The sequence below is a fragment of the Diplotaxodon limnothrissa genome, linkage group LG12 (assembly GCF_057381915.1).
Source record: "Diplotaxodon limnothrissa isolate DT_005_m linkage group LG12, D_limnothrissa_male_GT1.1, whole genome shotgun sequence".
NCBI lineage: Eukaryota > Metazoa > Chordata > Actinopteri > Cichliformes > Cichlidae > Diplotaxodon > Diplotaxodon limnothrissa.
The window spans coordinates 38,386,890-38,406,754 of NC_140607.1; the positions used below are offsets into that span (position 1 = coordinate 38,386,890).

Here is a 19,865-nt window from a genome sequence, read left to right on the forward strand (position 1 = left end):
TGTGACAAATCGTCTGTATGTTATGCTTTTGGCCACCCAACACTTTCCTATGTTACGCGTTCAGAAACAGGAGGAAACATGAGAACAGTTTGTACTGAATCTACACATGTACATTTATTTTACTTTCTCATCATGAATCACTTTGGAAAACACTATCTAAACACAGTTGTGGTTAAAGTTAGCGATTATGGTTATAATTAGGGTTAAGGCTGGAATACACGTGTTACCACCAGGAGCATCAACCTATTGGATTCCATCCACACGTATCATAGGGACACGGAAGGTAACATTTTGCGTTCTCATGGGACACCTCGGGACCTGTTCTCATGAGCATGCTCTGTTCTGCAACATTTTAAATGCAGTCACGCTTCTGAAGACAGAAGATTTTGCTCACTTTGTTGTGAATATTTAGAACATTGTTCTTTTTTTCTTTTCAACTCCACAGTGAGTTCTGCAGCTGAATGACAGCATGGCAGCAGCTTTTGGTGAGTCTTACTTTGTCACACTTACATGCAGTACCTGTGGGTTACCTCCCTCTACAAGCACCGTTTGACAGTAATTTGTTTCTTGGTTTCTCCTTGTTGCTGAAATCTGAAATTTGTCTGATTGGAGAATAAACGATGTGACTACAGGTGAATATTTTACAGCAGGTCTCATCTGAGTGTCTTTGCTGAACCAGGCTGGATGCTGTGTTGCATGTAACATGCTTTAACAATGCATTTAACCAATAACATTTGTCAGAATGTATTTTCTGAAAATTAAAAGTCACATTTAATAATCTTTCAAAGTAAACTTTGTTTCCTCTGCTATATACAGTTCAGTACATACAGAGACGAGACGACAGTTTCCCAGAACTAATGTGATCTGTTCATGCAGCTGTTGACATTAAAAGTGCTTTGTTCCATCTGATGTAGTCATTGCAGGATAACACGTCTCAGTGCATAAACTACTACAAATAATAATAAAAGAAGAGTTATTTCTTTATCTTTGCAGGAGCACAAGACACTTTTCCCAGACGTTGCAGGAAGAGCTTCGAATTTCTGCCACCCTACAGTGAGTGAAAAGTGAAGAAAACTATTTTATGTAAACTTTTGGGGGTCATTTCTGGGAGAGGTTACAGCATATCAAATGTCTCCTTAACTTCATGTTAACAGATCAAACATTCAGGATGCCAGTGCTTGTTTATGTAGCTCTATGCCACAGACATGAAGTTGGTGCAATTTTCAAAAGAGACTGTAGGAAAGAAAACTGTGCTGAACAAGGAAAAAAAATAGGTCTTCAGATTATGACACTGTGGATTTAAAACTGAGCTTTTATCAGAGGGTACATTTATTTATTGTCACAGCGGTGGATCGGACTCGGGCGCAGACTGAGAGAACACGGTTCAAAGTTCTTTATTAACCACACTGGTGCGCTATATACACGTGAAGGGGGGGGACACCAGGGTTCCGGGGGTCAACAGGTTGGGGAAAACACACGCCTTCATACTGGCTCTGCTCCTCGTCCACACAATCAGCTCCACTCTCACTCACGGTGTCCAGGGTTCATCATGAATATATTGCGTGGCAGTTTCAGTCGGACAGCTGCAGGGTTGATTATAGCACTGATTTCAAATGGGCCAATGAAGTTGGGGGAGAGTTTCTTAGATTCGGCACGTATCGAGTGGAGACCCATACCTTCTGCCCCACCACATACTCAGGGGCGGCTGTCTGGTGGCGATCCACGAGTGCTTTATTACGTTCCTCGGTCCGGAGTAACGCTGCCCGAGTGGCCCGCCAGGCCCTGCGACACCTGCTACACCTGCGAAGATGATGTTGGACAGAAGGAACAGTATGCTCACCGTCAACTTTGGGAAACAGAGGTGGTTGGTATCCTAAAGACACTTTGAAGGGTGACACACCAGATGCAGAGGATGTGTGACTGTTGTGAGCATACCCTATCCATGGCAGGTGTTCGCTCCAGATGGCCTGATTATGAGAGGTGACACAGCGGAGGGCGGCTTCCAAATCTTCGTTGATGCGCTCCGTTTGGCCGTTGCTTTGTGGGTCGAAGCCGGAGGAGAGGCTGACCTTGGGTCCTATGGTAGAGCAAAACTCTTCCACACCCGCCACATGAACTGAGGGCCCCGGTCCAAGACAATGTCCTCAGGGATGCCATGGAGCCAGTCAACAATGGTCATTATTGTAGTGTTACCTGCAGATTGCAGCAGACCAGTGACAAAATCCAGAAAGATGTGGGACCAAGGTCGCCCAGGTGTGGTGAGTGGCTGCAGATGTCCAGATGGGTGTTGACTGGAGTACTTATATTGAGCACAAGTGATGCAGGCGGTTACATACTCCCGTGAGTCTTTGATGGTGGGCCACCAGAAATACCTTTGCAGGATTGCAGTAGTGCGGTTAACTCCCGGATGGCAGGAGAAACGGGCTGTGTGAACCCACTGGAGCACTCAGAATCGGACAGCCACCAGAACAAAGAGTCGATCGGGGGGGCCTGCTCCGGGATCAGGATTGGTCTCTTGCGCCTCCTGGATGAGCTCCTCAATCTCCCACGTAACGGCTCCGATAATACAGGAAGCGGGCAGAACAGATCCAGGGTCGGATTCCTATCCAACTAAGGCAAATTGCCAGGATAGAGCGTCTGGTTTAACGTTTTGGGAGCCTGGCCTGTAAGTGATAGTGAAATTAAACTGGGTGAAAAACAAAGCCCACCTGGCCTGCCGTGAGTTGAGTCGCTTCGCCGAGCGGATGTACTCTAGGTTTTTATGATCAGTCCATACGATAAACTGCTGTGCGGCCCCTCCAGCCAGTCTCTCCACTCCTCTAGAGCAAGTTTTATGGCCAGCAGTTGGCGATCTCCAATGTCATAATTCTTCTCGGCTGGGGCGAGTCAACAAGAGAAAAAGGTACAGGGGTGGAGCTTACCCTCAAACCATTGAGAAAGCACGGCCCCGACTCTGATGCATCCATCTCCACCATGAACCGCTGGGTTAGGTCCGGCTGGCTGTTAGCTCTTTGTACAGTAAAGTTACTGTGGGATACAAATAATATCAGGCTGATCCTGCCACTAATTGTTCCCCCAGTCCAAACCACAGACAAACAGTATCCCACAGTTGTTTATGAACCCATTTTGCACAGAGGAATTTTTTGAAAAACAAATTATTGTTAGCAATGCTGAATATTATTGCACAGGAAAAAAAACAACTACATGTAAAATAATTACACCGTGACGCCTCTGTGGAGGGACAGTAACTGCGTGTGTGTATGCAAGCGTGTAAAAACTGAAGATAGTCAAAAACGCCGTTTACGTGTGGGCGAGAGGTCCAAACGCATAGAAAAAGCTGCGTTTTCAAAAATACACGTGTAGGTGTTGGCGATGTGTAAAAGAGTTAGCAGTTATTGCTACCTGTAATTCATTGCAGTTTAATTGTTTACTAAATGTTTAAGGTGTGAAATAAACTGCAATGGAGCTTGAAAACAAAACATGCGCGTGCGCGCTATTTACACATTGGGGGGGGGGGGTAGACCAGGGTTCTGGGGGTCAGCAGGTTGGGAAACACACGCCTTCGTACTGGCTCCGCTCTCCACACTGCAGGTTACCTGATGTAATGTTTTTCAGCTACAAAGAAACATGGTCTGACTCCTACCAACTATATAAAGAGTAACTGAAGGTTAAATGCAGCTAAGATGTCCTGTTTTAAACCAGACCTCCACACCGCTGCTCTCAGCCACCATCGCTCTGGCAGCAAGAGCGCTAGAGTCAGAGCAGGGGAGAGGCGAGCTGGAACCAACCATTATGGGAGGGATCTATACTTTTGTTGTTAAAATGTTACATCTCAACCAAGTACTGTATGCTTTTTATATTTTTAGTAGTGTGTCACACAAACAGCAAATAATGTCAAAAAAGTAAGAAATCTTTGGGGGTGCTTTGATTCATTCAGCACCCCCCAAAAATGGGCTAAAATCACTCCTGATCTCCACACAAGCAGCTCCACTCTCACCCACGGTGTCCAGGGGTCACAATGAGGGCAGAGCCAGAAATACCTATTTACAGAGACGAGGATTAATCCAAGGCAAGCACGGGTCAACAGAATCGCAATGAAGCCAGGCAATACTAACGAGAGTTACTCAACATTCCAGCGACGAGTAGCTCAGAGCCCCCGCCTTAAGAAGAGTCAGAGATCAAACTGCAAATCACCGGTGATCAGATGCAGGTGCGTATCCCAAGGGCGGGAGCCTAATCTGAGCTCCGCCCAGGCAGACAGACGAGAGAGAGAGAGCAAGGAGAGCAAAACAACAAACACTTGTGGCCACATTGGGCTGGCCGGGGAGACACAGGGACCATGACATTTTTCAGCTCTCAAACTTTATGTAGTATTCTCACATGTGAATATATATTTATGGCTCAGTAATGATCCATAAATACTAGAAAAAATAACACATATTTAAACAAACTGACAATTTTTGCGCATTTTTCAATAATTACAACTCAGTGGTTACAAATGGAAAATCATTAAAATTAGATTAATTAAAACCTATGATATAGTGCTGTTTCTGCTTGTATTAACTTCGAAAGATTCTTTGTTCAGTGTTTGTGTTTGCTGTCGTTTCAGTGTCTGAGCTCAGAGCTGTCCTGCTGGGGAACAGCTGGTCTGAGAGGAGCTCAGTGGGAAACTTTATACTGAGAGAGAACAAGTTCAACCCTGAGGAAGAACTGGACCGATGTGTGAGAGTCAGTGGACACATTCAAGGGAAAGAAATATTTCTCATCAACACTCCAGATCTGCTTCATCCAAACATCTCAGTGGAGAAATTAAAGGAACATGTGAACAACTGCGTGAGGCTCTCTGATCCTGGACCTCATGTGTTCCTGCTGGTTCTACAGCCTGAAGACTTCAAAGAGCATCAAAAAACGAGACTCTGCAGAGTCCTGAACTTCTTCAGTGATCATTCCTTTGATCATTCACTGGTTCTGATATCACCACCCAGAGAGAGGCGTCTGGGTTTATGGCATAGTGTCATGTATCATACACCTATACAGGAAATGATCAGACGATGTAAAAACAAGTCACTGCAGCTTGAAAACCTCAACATTCGGGAGTTACTAGAAAACATGGAACGCATTGTAGAAACGAACAATGGAACACATGTGACCTGTCAGCACACCAGCGCTGAACAAAGAAAAGAAGCTCCTGTTACTCTGAATTATCCTCAGCCTGTTGGTAAGTAAAAAACCCCCAAACTCTATCTGTAGATATTTTAACATAAAGACACTTTCTAAAGTGCTCAGAAGGAACGATCCACCAAAAACATGAAGCAGCATTTACTGAAGATGGAAAAAGTGAAGAAAGACCAAAAGGCTTTTAGGATCAGTCAGACTGTCTGAGAGTAATTTCCTGTTTGTATCTTTGCTCCTTTACAGGACGTAGACTCTGCATGTTGCTGTTTGGAGGAAACTCAGCAAAGAAGACAGCACTCTGTAACTTTATTGTGAAGAAAAATTATGATTTTTCAGGATTTTCTCCAGACAGACAAGTTTTCCATGGAGAGTGGAGAGGAAAACCTTTAACAGTAGTGAAAACTCCCGACTTCTTAAGTCCATCTCTGAAAGCAGCGAGAGAAGAGATGAAGAGCTGTGTGAGTCTCTGTCCTCCTGGACCAAACGTTCTGCTGCTGATGGTGAAACCTTCTGATTTCACTATGCAGAGCAGAAAAACTCTCAGTTTGACCCTGAGTGTGTTTAATGGAGATGCCTTTAAACACTCAATGGTCATCATCACAGATGAGGAGGAGATGTGGTTTTCTGTTAATTCTCTACTTAGAGATTGTGAAGGTAGACACTACAACATGTTTGAAAATGATCATCGACAGTTAATGGAGAAGATTGAGAACATCGTGCATGAGAACAAAGGAAAATTCCTCACAGTCACCGAAGAGACCATCAGACCAAAGTCTGAAGACATCAAACCACCTGAAGGGATCAGAAGAATAGAATCTGAACTCATCAAACCATCTTTAAACCTGGTTCTGTGTGGGAGGAGAGGAGCAGGGAAGACGTCAGCAGCCAAGGCCATTTTAGGTCAGACTGAGCTTCATTCAGCCTCCAACTCATCAGAGTGTGTTAAACATCAGGGAGAGGTGTGTGGACGTTGGGTTTCCCTGGTGGAGCTGCCTGCCTTGTATGGAAAACCTCAGGAGGCAGTGATGGAGGAATCACTCAGGTGTATCTCCCTCTGTGATCCTGAGGGTGTCCATGCCTTCATCCTGGTCCTACCTGTGGCTCCCCTCACTGATGAAGACAAGGGAGAGTTAGAGACCATCCAGAACACATTCAGCTCTCGAGTCAATGACTTCACCATGATTCTGTTCACTGTGGACTCAGATCCTACAGATCCAGCTGTTGGTAACTTTGTAAGACAAGACAAGGACATTCAGAAGCTCTGTCAGACTCATAGAGAACAATTAGTTGTTCTCAACATCGAAGAAAAGCGCATGATTGCAAAGCTTCTGTATGAAGTGGATAAGATGAAAGCTAAAGGATCCAAGTGCTTCACAAAAGAAATGTTCACCAAAGCTCAAATGGAGAAGGTAACAAGACTTAAAGCTGAACTTCAGGAAGTTAAACGCAGCAGTGTGGCTTCATCTGATGATGCACATCAAAGTGAACAGTCCATCAGGATGGTGCTGCTTGGAAAAACTGGCAGTGGGAAAAGTGCAACTGCAAACACCATTTTGGGCAAAAAGGTGTTTTTATCTAAAGTCAGTCAGATTTCTGTGACCAGAGAATGTCAGAAAGCAGCAGGAGAGATTGATGGACGTCCTGTTGTTGTGGTCGACACCCCCGGCTTGTTTGACACGACTCTGTCCAGTTATGAAGTTCGACAAGAGCTTCTGAACTGTATCAGCATATTGTCTCCTGGACCTCACGTGTTCTTACTGGTGCTGCAGATCGGTCGATTTACAGAGGAGGAGAAAGAAACTGTGAAAAAGATCAAAGAGATTTTTGGAAAGAAGTCAGGAAACTTCATCATTGTTACCTTCACCAGAGGAGATGAGCTTGAAGACACATCCATTGAACGTTACATAGAAGAAGACTGTTCTGATTTTGTAAAAACTCTGATTAAAGACTGTGGAGGCAGATACCACGTCTTCAACAACAAAGATCCAAAAAACCGTAGACAAGTGACAGACCTGCTGATCAAAATTGAAGCCATGTTGAAAGACAATTATGGCGGATACTACACCACTGAGATGTTCCAAGAGGCTGAGGCAGCGATACAGAAGGAGATGGAGAGGCTGCTGAAACAGAAGGATGAAGACATGATGAGAGAGAGGGAGGAGCTTAAAAGGAAACATGAAGAAGAAATGCAAAAAGTAAAAAGACAAATGGAAGAACAGATCTCTAAATTTGAGTCAGAGAAAGAGCAGAGCTTGAAAAAACTCAAGCAGATGGAGGAACGCATTAACCAGGAGCGAGAAGAGAGAGAGAGAGAACAGAAAATCAGAGAAGATGAGGAGAGAAAGAAGAAAGAACAGGAAGAAACTCAACGACAACAATGGAAACTAAAACTGGAAACTTTGGAGAAGCAAATAGAATCTGAATCAAAAGAAGAACTCATCAGAGAGCTGGAGCAAAACAGAGAAGAAATGAGACGAGAGAGAGAGGCCTGGGAGATGGAAAGGAAAGACTGGTGGGACAATAAGTATCAAGAAAGTAAACAGAGACGAGAAGCAGAAGATAAGAAAATCAAAAAGCTGACAGAAAAATATGAAAAGGAAAAAGAAGATTATCACAGAAGAATGAAAGATGACTGTGTCAGAATAGAACAGGAGGAAAGAAAAAGAAGAGAATTAGAGAATGACAACAAGAAAAAAATTAAACAAATGAAGCAGAAATATGAAGACGAGGCCAGAAATCAAGCTGAAGAGCTCAATGACTTCAAAGAGAAATACACCAGGGACTTTGAATCTCTGATAGAGAAATATAATGAAGAGATAAGGGATCTGAAGGAAACATATAAGATGTTGATGCAAAAGCATGAGAAACACAAACATGAGTATTCTCATTTGCACAAGGTCTCCAGTGACAAAGAAGAAAGACTGAAGAAAGACTTGGAGGAAATGCAGAAAAAGCATGAAGAAGAAATTAACAAATATAAACAAAACCATAAATGCATCATAGCCTGATGACTTTAAACAGTGCAGCAGTAAAACAGACTAGAAGAACACATGAGTTTCATACCAGTGTTTGAAAGTGAACATAAAATAAAACATGGAACATCACAAAGGACCTACAGTTACAGTGATAGAGAGAGCACCACTTTTGTTTGTTTGTTTTTTCAATTAACAAAGCAGCAAAATGCAAAATTGCTGCTGAAATCTGTCATTTTTAATTTTTAGACTCTGGAAAGGCAGCAGTGTCAGCAAGACACCAACATTAGTGTTTATTATTAGAGCCATATTTTTACACTGAGTGTTTTTACTATTGTGCCCAGCAGGTTGTGCTCTCATAAAAGGACATTAATCTTCTCCGTTTGAAAGTAAAAGTAATTCAAAGTAATTCACCAAATTATTGTCTGTTAATGATTTCCACTGCAAACCTGGAAATACTGAACAGTCTACAGATGATGTATTTGAAATATTAAGTGTATGATTTGTATTATATGAGCCACAAACATTTTATGGCAGGATTAAAAACATAATAATAATTTCTGATCTGTTCTTTGCAAGTCGTATTCATTTAAATAGGAAGAAAAATAGTTGTGAAAAATTTACTTTGTAAACAATAAGATAACATACATTTAGATATAAAATTGGTAAATATCAAAATACATGCACATAATAATTATGGATATTGAGGGTTTAAAAAACTTATATGATGTTACTACATTATTTTCTAATGTGTCTTTGTAAGCATTTATTTGAGCACTGTGTTTATATAAAGTTTGATACAATTATTTAAGGGGTAGGAAATGTTTTATTGACTTTTATTGACTTATGAACAGTTTTACTCTGATTTTATTGGTGGATACTATACACGTGCAGTGCCATAGTTCCCATATGGAAATTCAGAGTGAATATAAAAAAGTTGCTGGTCATTATGTAAGAATGTTTTATAAAAATAAAATGTCCTTCTATTAATGTATCATGTGTGATTACTGGAAAGTTGGGAACATATATGGATATATGGCAGACTTTCTTTATAAATAACCTAAAAGGGCTAAAATGTTGTTCTTCAGTTTTGTTGGATCAGGTTACAGAAGCATAGAGCTGCCACCCAAGCAAAAGAAAAATAGAGGTATATCACATTATAACATGAAAACTTGTTCTAACAATATATTTTTCACGTTTGAACAACATAAAAATTATATTGTTAAAATGTGATAATCACATTGTTTGAACAATAAAGTTTTTTACGTTATAGCATATCTTTTATTGTTAAAACACAATATATTTGTTTGCCTTAAAACATAGTGAAGTGGATGACAGTGCAGATCAGAGTGCGAGAAAATGGCTGGTTTATCTGAATTCATTAAGTTCTATTTTGTGCTTGGACTGAGGCATGGGGAGATCTTGCTGTTATTGACCAGCTTGGACAGTACTGTGATAAGCATGCGGACACGTAGAAGAAACCTAAAACGCATGGGACTGTACAGGAGAAAGAGTCCGATCCGACTGAGGTGGCAGGATTTCTTATTGATCAACTGGAGGGACATGGAAGGGTCCATGGATATAAACTACACCACCTGAACTGCATTCAGGCAGGTTATGTTGTCACGCAGAGTACTGTGAGACATTTACCGAAATATCTTGATATGGGGTTGAGAGAAAGACAGACAGAGAGAGGATAACCAGGCTTATTATCATTGTGTTCAGAATAGGAAAAAAAAATCATATTTCATTGGCCAGAAACATAAAATCAGGCTGACTTAAACAATTCACGTTAAATAATTAATAATTTTCCCCAATATTATGCATCTACCACTGTTATTCTTGTTGTTGGGTATTTTTGATAAACTCTATTGTTCTGACTGATACGGTGCTCTTGGGTCACATGTTGAGCCAAAAGAAATGTGTTTTTGTGCTGATATAAGATAAATATTAAATATTTAACAGGAAGAGCTGCAGCAAGTTGCACATCTGTGGAACACCCACATAATATGAGGAAGCAGAAATGCAGTTGCTCCATGTTAGGGGTGGTTTTGTTGATCCATTTTCCGATCAAAATCAATTCATTAAAATCCTGAATTGATTTTTAAATATAAATCTATTTTGCCCAGAATCTCAGGTTGAACCTCATAAATTTCAACAACCACCAAACAGCTAAAACAGTAAATGAGAGCAGGTACACGGATTCTGCACAATGACGTAAACACAGAGCGCGCACGTGCCGACGGATCATAATGTAATGCTGGGCATACACTGTGATTTTTGAGCTGATTTTTCAGTCGTGCGACCGTTTTGGTGATCGGCCCGAGTTTCGCCTTGATCGTGCGTCATGCATCGTGTAGTATACATGGGGTAACGAGAAGTGATTAATAAAATTTATTAATAAAAAAAGATATAAGATAATTATTGTTATTTTGTTTAGGTTTTCTGTTTCAAGGTCATAACAAATTAATTTCTCAATATATGCAACCAAATCCATGTACTCCAGTGAAATATCAAAATTAAACCAGGTCCTTGTCATTTACAAGTCCCACAGCCCGTTCTCACTCCCGACACGTAAAATACTGACGATTTGTCACGTCCCTTAATTCAAATTCTTTTGTTTTCATTCTAATTCCATTGTTTGTTTTAGAATTCTGTTGCTTTCATTCAAATTCTATTGTTTGTTTTAGAATTCTGTTGCTTTCATTCAAACTCTGTTCTGTACATTCTAATTCCGTTGTTTTCATTCTAATTCCGTTGTTTTCATTCAAATTCCGTTGTTTGTTTTCAAATTCCGTTGTTTTCATTCAAATTCCGTTGTTTTCGTTCAAATTCTGTTGTTTTCATTCTAATTCTACTCTTTTTATTCAAATTCTATTGTTTGTTTTAGAATTCTGTTGTTTTCATTCTAATTCTACTCTTTTTATTCAAATTCTATTGTTTGTTTTAGAATTCTGTTGCTTTCATTCAAAATCTGTTCTATACATTCAAATTCCGTTGTTTTCATTCTAATTCCATTGTTTGTTTTCAAATTCTGTTGTTTTCATTTTAATTCCGTTGTTTTCATTCAAATTCCGTTGTTTTCATTCAAATTCTGTTCTTTTCATTCTAATTCCGTTGTTTTCATTGAAATTCCTCTGTTTTCATTCAATTGATTTTGTTTTCATTATAATTCTACTCTTTTTATTCAAATTCTATTGTTTATTTTAAAATGCTGTTGCTTTCATTCAAACTTTGTTCTGTACATTCTAATTCCGTTGTTTTCATTCAAATTCCATTGTTTGTTCTCAAATTCTGTTGTTTTTATTCAAATTCTATTGTTTATGTTAAAATTCTGTTGCTTTCATTCAAACTCTGTTCTGTACATTCTAATTCCGTTGTTTTCATTCAAATTCTGTTCTTTTCATTCTAATTCCGTTGTTTTCATTCAAATTCCGTTGTTTGTTTTCAAATTCCGTTGTTTTCATTCAAATTCCGTTGTTTTCGTTCAAATTCTGTTGTTTTCATTCTAATTCTACTCTTTTTATTCAAATTCTATTGTTTGTTTTAGAATTCTGTTGCTTTCATTCAAACTCTGTTCTGTACATTCTAATTCCGTTGTTTTCATTCTAATTCTGTTGTTTGTTTTAAACTTCCATTGTTTTGATTCAAATTCTGTTCTGTTCATTCTAATTCCGTTGTTTTCATTCAAATTCCGTTGTTTGTTTTCAAATTCCGTTGTTTTCATTCAAATTCCGTTGTTTTCGTTCAAATTCTGTTGTTTTCATTCTAATTCTACTCTTTTTATTCAAATTCTATTGTTTGTTTTAGAATTCTGTTGCTTTCATTCAAAATCTGTTCTATACATTCAAATTCCGTTGTTTTCATTCTAATTCCATTGTTTGTTTTCAAATTCTGTTGTTTTCATTTTAATTCCGTTGTTTTCATTCAAATTCCGTTGTTTTCATTCAAATTCTGTTCTTTTCATTCTAATTCCGTTGTTTTCATTGAAATTCCTCTGTTTTCATTCAATTGATTTTGTTTTCATTATAATTCTACTCTTTTTATTCAAATTCTATTGTTTATGTTAAAATTCTGTTGCTTTCATTCAAATTCTGTTCTTTTCATTCAAATTCCATTGTTTTGATTCAAATTCTGTTCTGTTCATTCTAATTCCGTTGTTTTCATTCAAATTCCGTTGTTTGTTTTCAAATTCCGTTGTTTTCATTCAAATTCCGTTGTTTTCGTTCAAATTCTGTTGTTTTCATTCTAATTCTACTCTTTTTATTCAAATTCTATTGTTTGTTTTAGAATTCTGTTGCTTTCATTCAAAATCTGTTCTATACATTCAAATTCCGTTGTTTTCATTCAAATTCCGTTGTTTTCATTCAAATTCTGTTCTTTTCATTCTAATTCCGTTGTTTTCATTGAAATTCCTCTGTTTTCATTCAATTGATTTTGTTTTCATTATAATTCTACTCTTTTTATTCAAATTCTATTGTTTATGTTAAAATTCTGTTGCTTTCATTCAAACTCTGTTCTGTACATTCTAATTCCGTTGTTTTCATTCTAATTCTGTTGTTTGTTTTAAACTTCCATTGTTTTCATTCAAATTCTGTTCTTGTCACGGTCCTGGGTCTCCTGACCCAGCGTTTTAGTTCTTTGTGATTTTTGTATTATTGTACTTGGTGTGAGTTTCTATGGTTTCTAGTTTCGATCCCTTGCCCTTCATGTTTCTCTATGTCCCCTCTGTTCTGTGTAAATCTGTGTCTGCATGTTTGGGTTCCCCTCTGTGTCTCTCGGTTCTTAGAGTCCTCTACCTTATGGTTTATGTCTCTGTGTTTCTTAGTTGCTGTCTCCACGGTGTCAAGTTCGCGTCTCTGTGTGATCCTTCCTGTTTTACTTTGAAGGTCCGTGTCTTATGTGAATGTGTCCTGCTTTGCTTGTCTCGTCAGTTCTAATTTCCCCCAGCTGTGCTCTCCTTCTGTGTCTCATTCTCCTCGTTACTTCCCAGTGTATTTAGTCCCTGTGTTTCTCTGAGTCAGTGTTGCGTTGTACCCTCAACAAGCTGTGTGTGTTTTGCCTCCGTGTTACCAGTGAGTTTGTTTCCAGCTCTAGTTTCAGTTCAGTATTTCTGCTTCAGTGTTTTAGTCCACCAGCGTTTTTGTTTGTCTTTTGGTGAGTTTAGTTAGTAAGAGGTTTTACAGCAATAAAGCTGCACTTTAAGTTGAACTTCTGCGTCTGAGTCCTGCATTTTGGATCCACCACTCCTGCTTGCCCACCTGCCACACAGCCAACCATGACAGATCTGTTCATTCTAATTCCGTTCTTTTCATTCAAATTCTGTTCTTTTCATTCAAATTCCATTGTTTTGATTCAAATTCTGTTCTGTACATTCAAATTCTGTTGTTTTCATTTTAATTCCGTTGTTTTCATTCAAAGTCCGTTGTTTTTGATCAAATTCTGTTCTTTTAACCCTTGTGCTCCCCTTCGGGGCAGCCCCAGACCCCGGGGGTCCCAAAGTACCCCACCCTCAGTAGAGACAGGTGAATGAAAATGAAAAAAACAGAACGATCATTTGGGGTCGAAGAGTGTCCCAGAGCGATTCTAATGGGTTCGTCAGGGGATCGGGAAAGAAAACGTAGCACTTGGGGGCCACGCACAGAAGCTGCTGCGGCAGCGTGGGGGTCATTGATACCCCAGTACATGAAAATGAAGCATAATAATAATAATAATAATAATAAGACGAAGAAGAAGAAGAAGAAGAAGAAAAATACAACACACAGACGCTTCTGAGTTTTATTTTATTTTATTTGAAATTACACTCACGATACAACTGAGGCAATCTGGAAGGCCATACCATTTAGGGACATGCGCAATAGGGGGGTGCGTATTGTATTTTTGATTACAATATCAACAAACTGTCCGTGTTTCAGGGGCTCGGTGCTGTACGGCGCCTCTGGTGGCTGTGAATACATGATCAGGAGACGTTGAATGGAAGGAATGAAAAGCGGCGTGAGGAGTCTTTTCCTGATGCTGTAATAATGTTCAGCGTAAAAGTCATCCTCCAAGTGTCACAGCGGGATGGAACGGACACACGCGCAGGCTCTGAGTTGGGGAACACAAGAATCTTTATTACAGCACACCAGGCGATCTATTTACAGAGGTGAGGGGAGAAGCCGGGCTCCGGGGGTCCACATACAAAGGGAAAAGACACTGAAAGTCCACACGCACTCCGTCCACTCCTCATGCTCTTCTCCACACTCCACAGAAAACACGATGACGTACTCCACTCCTCGCACACTCAATCACTCAGGAAACACAGGGGTTGGTCCAGGGAATGCGGGTCGGCAACGGTCCAGCGACGAGAAACACAGAGCTGCCGTCTTATAAAGGAGCTGGAACACTTTTGTAACGAGCCACAGGTGCGTGATGGCGACCAGGTGCGTGGACCAAGGGCAGAAGTCCACAGGTGAGCTCCGCCCTGGCAGAGGGAGGAGGGAAAGAGAGGAAGGGAGAGAGCAGGAACAAAATGAAAAACATATGTAGCCATACTGAGCCGACCGGGTAGGCACAGGAACCCTGACACCAAGACTCGCAGACACTCGTGTTGTCTCTGGCTGGGGTGATTGGTCTTGCACCCGTTGCATGCTTCGGTGCGGTACTCGTTGATCACTAGGTCGAGTAGGTGATACACCTACGCAGTTTTCACGGTATCGACGAGTAAAGAAGACGCCCAACCGTCAAGCTCGGCGTCTTGCCGCTCGCCCGCCTCTGTCACACTCCGCGTCGGACAGTCTCTCTCCCTCTTCCGAGAACGAACGAGACAATCGCCTTCTATTGAAAATACTAGAAAGGGGGGCTTATTTTTTTTGTTTTATAGCGATTTCATAGAACAGCTACAGCGTAGGCAAACATTCAGTGAGTGAGTAAGTAAGTAAGTAAGTACATAGACTGCATTAGAACTAGAAATCCTAGAAAACAAGTGAAATGAAACTCAGCCTTCATAGTGTAACAAGGAGAAACGGGGTGGGTTTAGCTAAGCGAACATTGCCAGTGTACAATTTAACTGAGAATATCCAAGGGCTCCACCGAGCCCCGTGAGAACATAAGATGTAAAGTATGCTCCTGTGCCAAATAATCCCAAGACAGGGAGGCCGAAGAATTTACACCGCTCCCTCAATTCGATCCTCTCCTCTTCTTCCCGTTTTCTTTGTTCTTCCTCCTTTCTCCTCTTCAGCCTTTCTCATTCGAGTTTCTTCTGGGCCGCCTTATACATCTCGTTGGTGTAGTGGTTTCCTCCACTGAAATCCACCATTTCATCTATTTCATCCAGAAGACAGCCCCGGAGTGTCGATCACAGCGATATTTCTTCCGTCTTCACCCTCTGCCTCGTTTCTGAGACAGCCGTCGGTGACAGACTCGGGCGAAACGTCTTCTTTGAAAGCATTCGCATCCCCCAGGATGGTGTTTCCAGATGCACTCTTTCCCGATCCTGTTTTACTGACCAGAAGGAGTCTCAGTTCTTCACGGGTCACAAAGCCTGCGGGGTTGGGGAAATGATGGTAACATTTGAATCATTCTAGAAATGAAAAGCCGGACAACAACACTGCTGTTTCTTTAGAGAGTCTCAGCTTACAAGTGTGTTTATTTCATATTTTCAGTTGTTTCCCTCCACGGCTAAATAAATCGGCTTCAGTAATGCACTGATATACAAGCATGGATATAAGGGGCTTCTTTCAAAGAAACAACTCTGGTAGTATTTTATATATTATGCTTTGTATGTTGTTCAGTATATTTCTATGCAAAACAAGAGGGATTTCAATACACAGCAGTATATTCACAGTTTAAACCAGATATTTACACTTTATGGAAAACACAAGAACATTTTTACTGTACAACATCAATTTAGAGTAAACTTGTTTTGTTTTGGATAAATAAATATTGAAATATCTTTTGAATTAGTTAAATGTCAGAATAAAGAGAGACAGAGCTTCTATTTTTTATCACTTTCATCAAATTTAGGAGTACATGTACACTAAGTTTACTGTTAATTAATAAGAAACTCCAGACGATTCCATTCTGAGCTGAAGAAGCTTCTGATAGGTTAGTAGAGTCCATGTGAGTAAACTGGTGGCACAGCTGTGGATGCATATAAGGCAAAACACAGAGCCTGTTTCTGTGACATGGGAAAAATCAAGAGATGTCAACCAAAACACCAGGAAAAGAACTGTGGAGCTCCATAAGTGTGGCTCAGTTTGAATACAATTTGGTGCCATTTGCAATTAAGAAATACAGATAGTTTCTCTCTTTACTCTTAAAGTTAACAAATATGTTTTTTATATTTATCAACCTAAAAAATTTTTTAGTCTGATTTGATGCTACAATTAAAAAAGTGTTTGTGTTTTTATCTGAAGAGTTTGTAAATATCTGGTTTCCACTGTATATTTGATGATTGTCAGCACAAAGAGGGAGAGAGAGGAACAGAGAGGGAGAGGAGAATGAGGACAGAACAGAGATGAACAAGAGCAGGTGAGACACACATGTTAGTCAAATGGTTGTTTGCCAAAAGTATCACCGTATCATAGGTCCTCATGTATCTCGTACCTATGGCGAATTGGTCCTGGGTGGGGGACCAGACAAAGACCAATTCAGAAGACCCTTACGAGAGTATCACCGAAGGAACAGTTTACACTGCCCGGAACAAAGCCCGGGGAGGGTGTCCAAGGGTGGCCGGGGCTTAGTCCATGGGGCCCGCCTGGGCATAGCCCGAGAAGGGGACATGGGCCCATCCGCCATAGTGGTCGAGGGCATTGTGTGCTGGGCGGCGGCCAGGAGCGGTGGCCCTGGTGGACTGATCCCCGCTACCAAGACTGGCAACTGGGACATGGAATGTCACCTCTCTGGTGTGGAAGGAGCCTAAGTTAGTGCGTGAGGTTGAGAGGTACCAGCTAGATATAGTCGGCGTCAACTCAACGCATGGCTTGGGCTCTGGAACCAGTCTCCTGGTGAGGAGCTGGACTCTGTCTCAGTCTGGAGTTGCCCATGGTGAGAGGCAGGGGGCTAAGGTGGGTATCCAGTATCCCCTTGGCTTGCTGCCGGCACGTTGGGGTTTTTCCCGGTGAATGAAAGGGTTTGTTTCTTGCGCCTTCATGTCGGGGAACGGGTCCTGACTGTAGTCTGAGCTTGAGCTGCCACCAAGGGAGCCACCAAGCTGAAGGAGGCCTATCGGGCTCGGTTAGTTTGTGGGACTTTGGGGACAGCTGATAGTTACCAAGAAGCCAAACGGAACATGGCTCTGGCAGCGGCTGAAGCAAAAACTTGGGTGCGGAACACTGGACCAGCTCTTTATCCTCTCAAGGATACTTGAGGGTGCGTGTGAGTTTGCCAAACCAGTCTACATGTGTTTTGTGGACTTGGAGAAGTCCGGGAGTATGGGGTGTCTGGGCCATTGCTACGGGCCTTTCAATCCTTACACAAACATTGCAAGAGCTTGGTACACATAGCCGGCCATAAGATGGACTCGTTTCCGGTGGGTGATGGACTCCACCAGGGCTTCCCTTTGTCACAGATTCTGTTCATAATTTTTAAGGATAGAATTTCTAGGCGTAGCCACGTGGCTGAAGGCTTTCACTTGGGTGGTCTCAGAATCTCATCTCTGCTTTTCGTGAATGATGTAGTTCGGGTGATGGCCTTTGGAACGGTTCGCAGCCAAATGTGAAGCGGTGGGGATGGGAATCAGCACCTCCAAGTCTTAGACATAGTCCTTAGCCGGAAGAAGGTGGAGTGCCCACGCTGGGTCAGGTACGAGTTCCTGCCTACAGGGAAGAAGTGGAAAAACTTTCAACATGGTGCAGCCAAAAACAATCTGGTCCTCAACACCACAAAAACCAAAGAAATTTCAGCCCATACAAATTAATGGGGACTGTGTGGAGAGGGTCTCTGACTTCAAGCTCCTGGGCCTGCACCTGGGTGACGACCTATCCTGGAAAATAAACACTACAGCTATGATCAAGAAGGCACAGCAGTAACTCAACTTCCTGAGAGTCCTGAAGAACAACACGTTAGCCAAAGAGCTGTTAGTGTCATTCTACGGGTGCTCCACTGAAAGTACCTTGACATACTGTATCCCAGTGTGGTCTGCCAGCAGTAATGGTCAGGAAAAAACATCACTCCAGAGGGTCATCAACAAAGTCCAGAGGATCTACAAATGGCATAAAGAACGATTAGATCTCTTCATAGTGACATTTTACCTACCAGCTCTTCTAATCTTGCATATGAGACATAATTTCACGATTCACAAACCAGAATGGAGACAGCTCTCAAAGCCTTTTTCTACTACTACTTGAATCTGTAACTAGTAGTAGATTCTGCTCAGGCTGTCAGGACATTCATGTTCAGACATGAAGAGATTCTGGATAAAGCAGAAGTTTCCCAGAGGACTATAATCTCCAGTCATGCTGCTGTTCATTGTGAAATCATAGCCTGAGGTCTGGGCCGTACTAAAGAAACAAACACAGACAACATGAACCTGTCTCTCAAAAATGTGATCCATCCATCAGTTTTAATGACAGACGTTTTTTCAGTTACCTTGACAGAAACTTCGAATAACGAACAGAAACTACGAGGTTAACAAAGCACTGATTGTTTACAGCTCTTTCACTATCAAAGAGGAAAGAGCTGTAGCTTTCTGACAGACACTTTACTAAGACTCATACAATGGCTTGCAAAAGTATTCGGCCCCCCCTGAACTTTTCCACATTTTGTCACATTACAGCCACAAACATAAATCAATTTTATTGGAATTCCACGTGAAAGACCAACACAAAGTGGAAAACACATCGGGGATGCAGAGTTCAAGGACAGAAGAGAAGAAAGAAGGAGACGGTGAGACAGCGGAGGCTTGAAGCGAGGAGGAGGTATAAACCGTGTCTGCCGTCTATCGTAATGGGAAATGTGCGATCGTTGGCAAATAAAATCGACGAGCTCTCAGCACTGGTACGGAGTCAGAGGGAGTACCGAGAGTGTAGCCTGATGTGTTTCACTGAATCATGGCTGCACCAGGACATTCCCGACGAGAATGCTTCCGTGGAAGGCTTCCACACAGTTCGAGCGGACAGGGACAGCATCGCTAGCGGTAAGCGGAAAGGAGGTGGGCTTGCTGTTTTAGTTACAACCGGTGGTGTAACCCTGCCAACATAACAATAAAAGAAAGGATTTGTTGCCCGGACACTGAACTGTGTGCTGTTGGACTCAGGCCGTATTATTTACCCAGGGAATTCTCTCACGTCATCTTGGTGGCTGTTTATGTTCCTCCCTCTGCTAACCCCACAGCTGCATGTGACACTATCCACTCTGCCATAGCTCGGCTACAGACTCAGCACCCGAGTGCCTTTATTGTGATCTCGGGTGACTTCAACCACGTATCACTGGACAATACACCAACATTCAAACAATATGTGGACTGTCCCACCAGGGGAGAAAAAATTCTAGACCTACTGTATGCTAACGTCAAGGATGCATACAGCTCCTCCTCCCTCCCCCCACTTGGTAGGTCAGATCATAACCTGATTCACCTCACCCCCCACTATGTGCCAATTGTGAGGAGGGAACCTGTGACCACCAGGAGCGTTCGGAGGTGGTCAGAGGAGGCAATAGCGGAACTACAGGGCTGTTTCGAGGTGACCGACTGGGAAACACTCTGTGAGCCTCACGCCGAGGACATCAGTGGGCTTACTG

The 19,865-nt window shown here is 41.7% G+C and overlaps 1 protein-coding gene across 2 annotated transcripts; it reads left to right on the forward strand.

Annotated features, from left to right (window-relative positions):
* The first annotated feature begins 5,001 nt into the window (after positions 1-5,001).
* On the forward strand, positions 5,002-8,183 carry LOC146621874 (GTPase IMAP family member 8-like). 2 transcript variants are annotated; one of them, XM_085367593.1, is made up of 3 exons: positions 5,002-5,222; positions 5,426-5,905; positions 6,002-8,183. In XM_085367593.1, the coding sequence occupies exons 1-3, from the start codon at positions 5,017-5,019 to the stop codon at positions 8,181-8,183; spliced, it is 2,868 nt and encodes a 955-aa protein (XP_085223719.1). In that variant the 5' UTR covers positions 5,002-5,016. The 2 variants fall into 2 exon arrangements, with proteins under 2 accessions (XP_085223719.1, XP_085223718.1); XM_085367592.1 differs by having other exon boundaries at positions 5,017-5,218; positions 5,419-8,183.
* The last annotated feature ends 11,682 nt before the right edge of the window (positions 8,184-19,865 follow it).

Bases quoted from the DNA above. Each gene is read 5' to 3' on its own strand.
- LOC146621874 (XM_085367592.1), top strand. From the start codon at position 5,017: ATGTATCATACACCTATACAGGAAATGATCAGACGATGTAAAAACAAG. The intron at 5,219-5,418 runs GTAAGTAAAAAA...GCTCCTTTACAG, and splicing joins GAATTATCCTCAGCCTGTTG to GACGTAGACTCTGCATGTTG.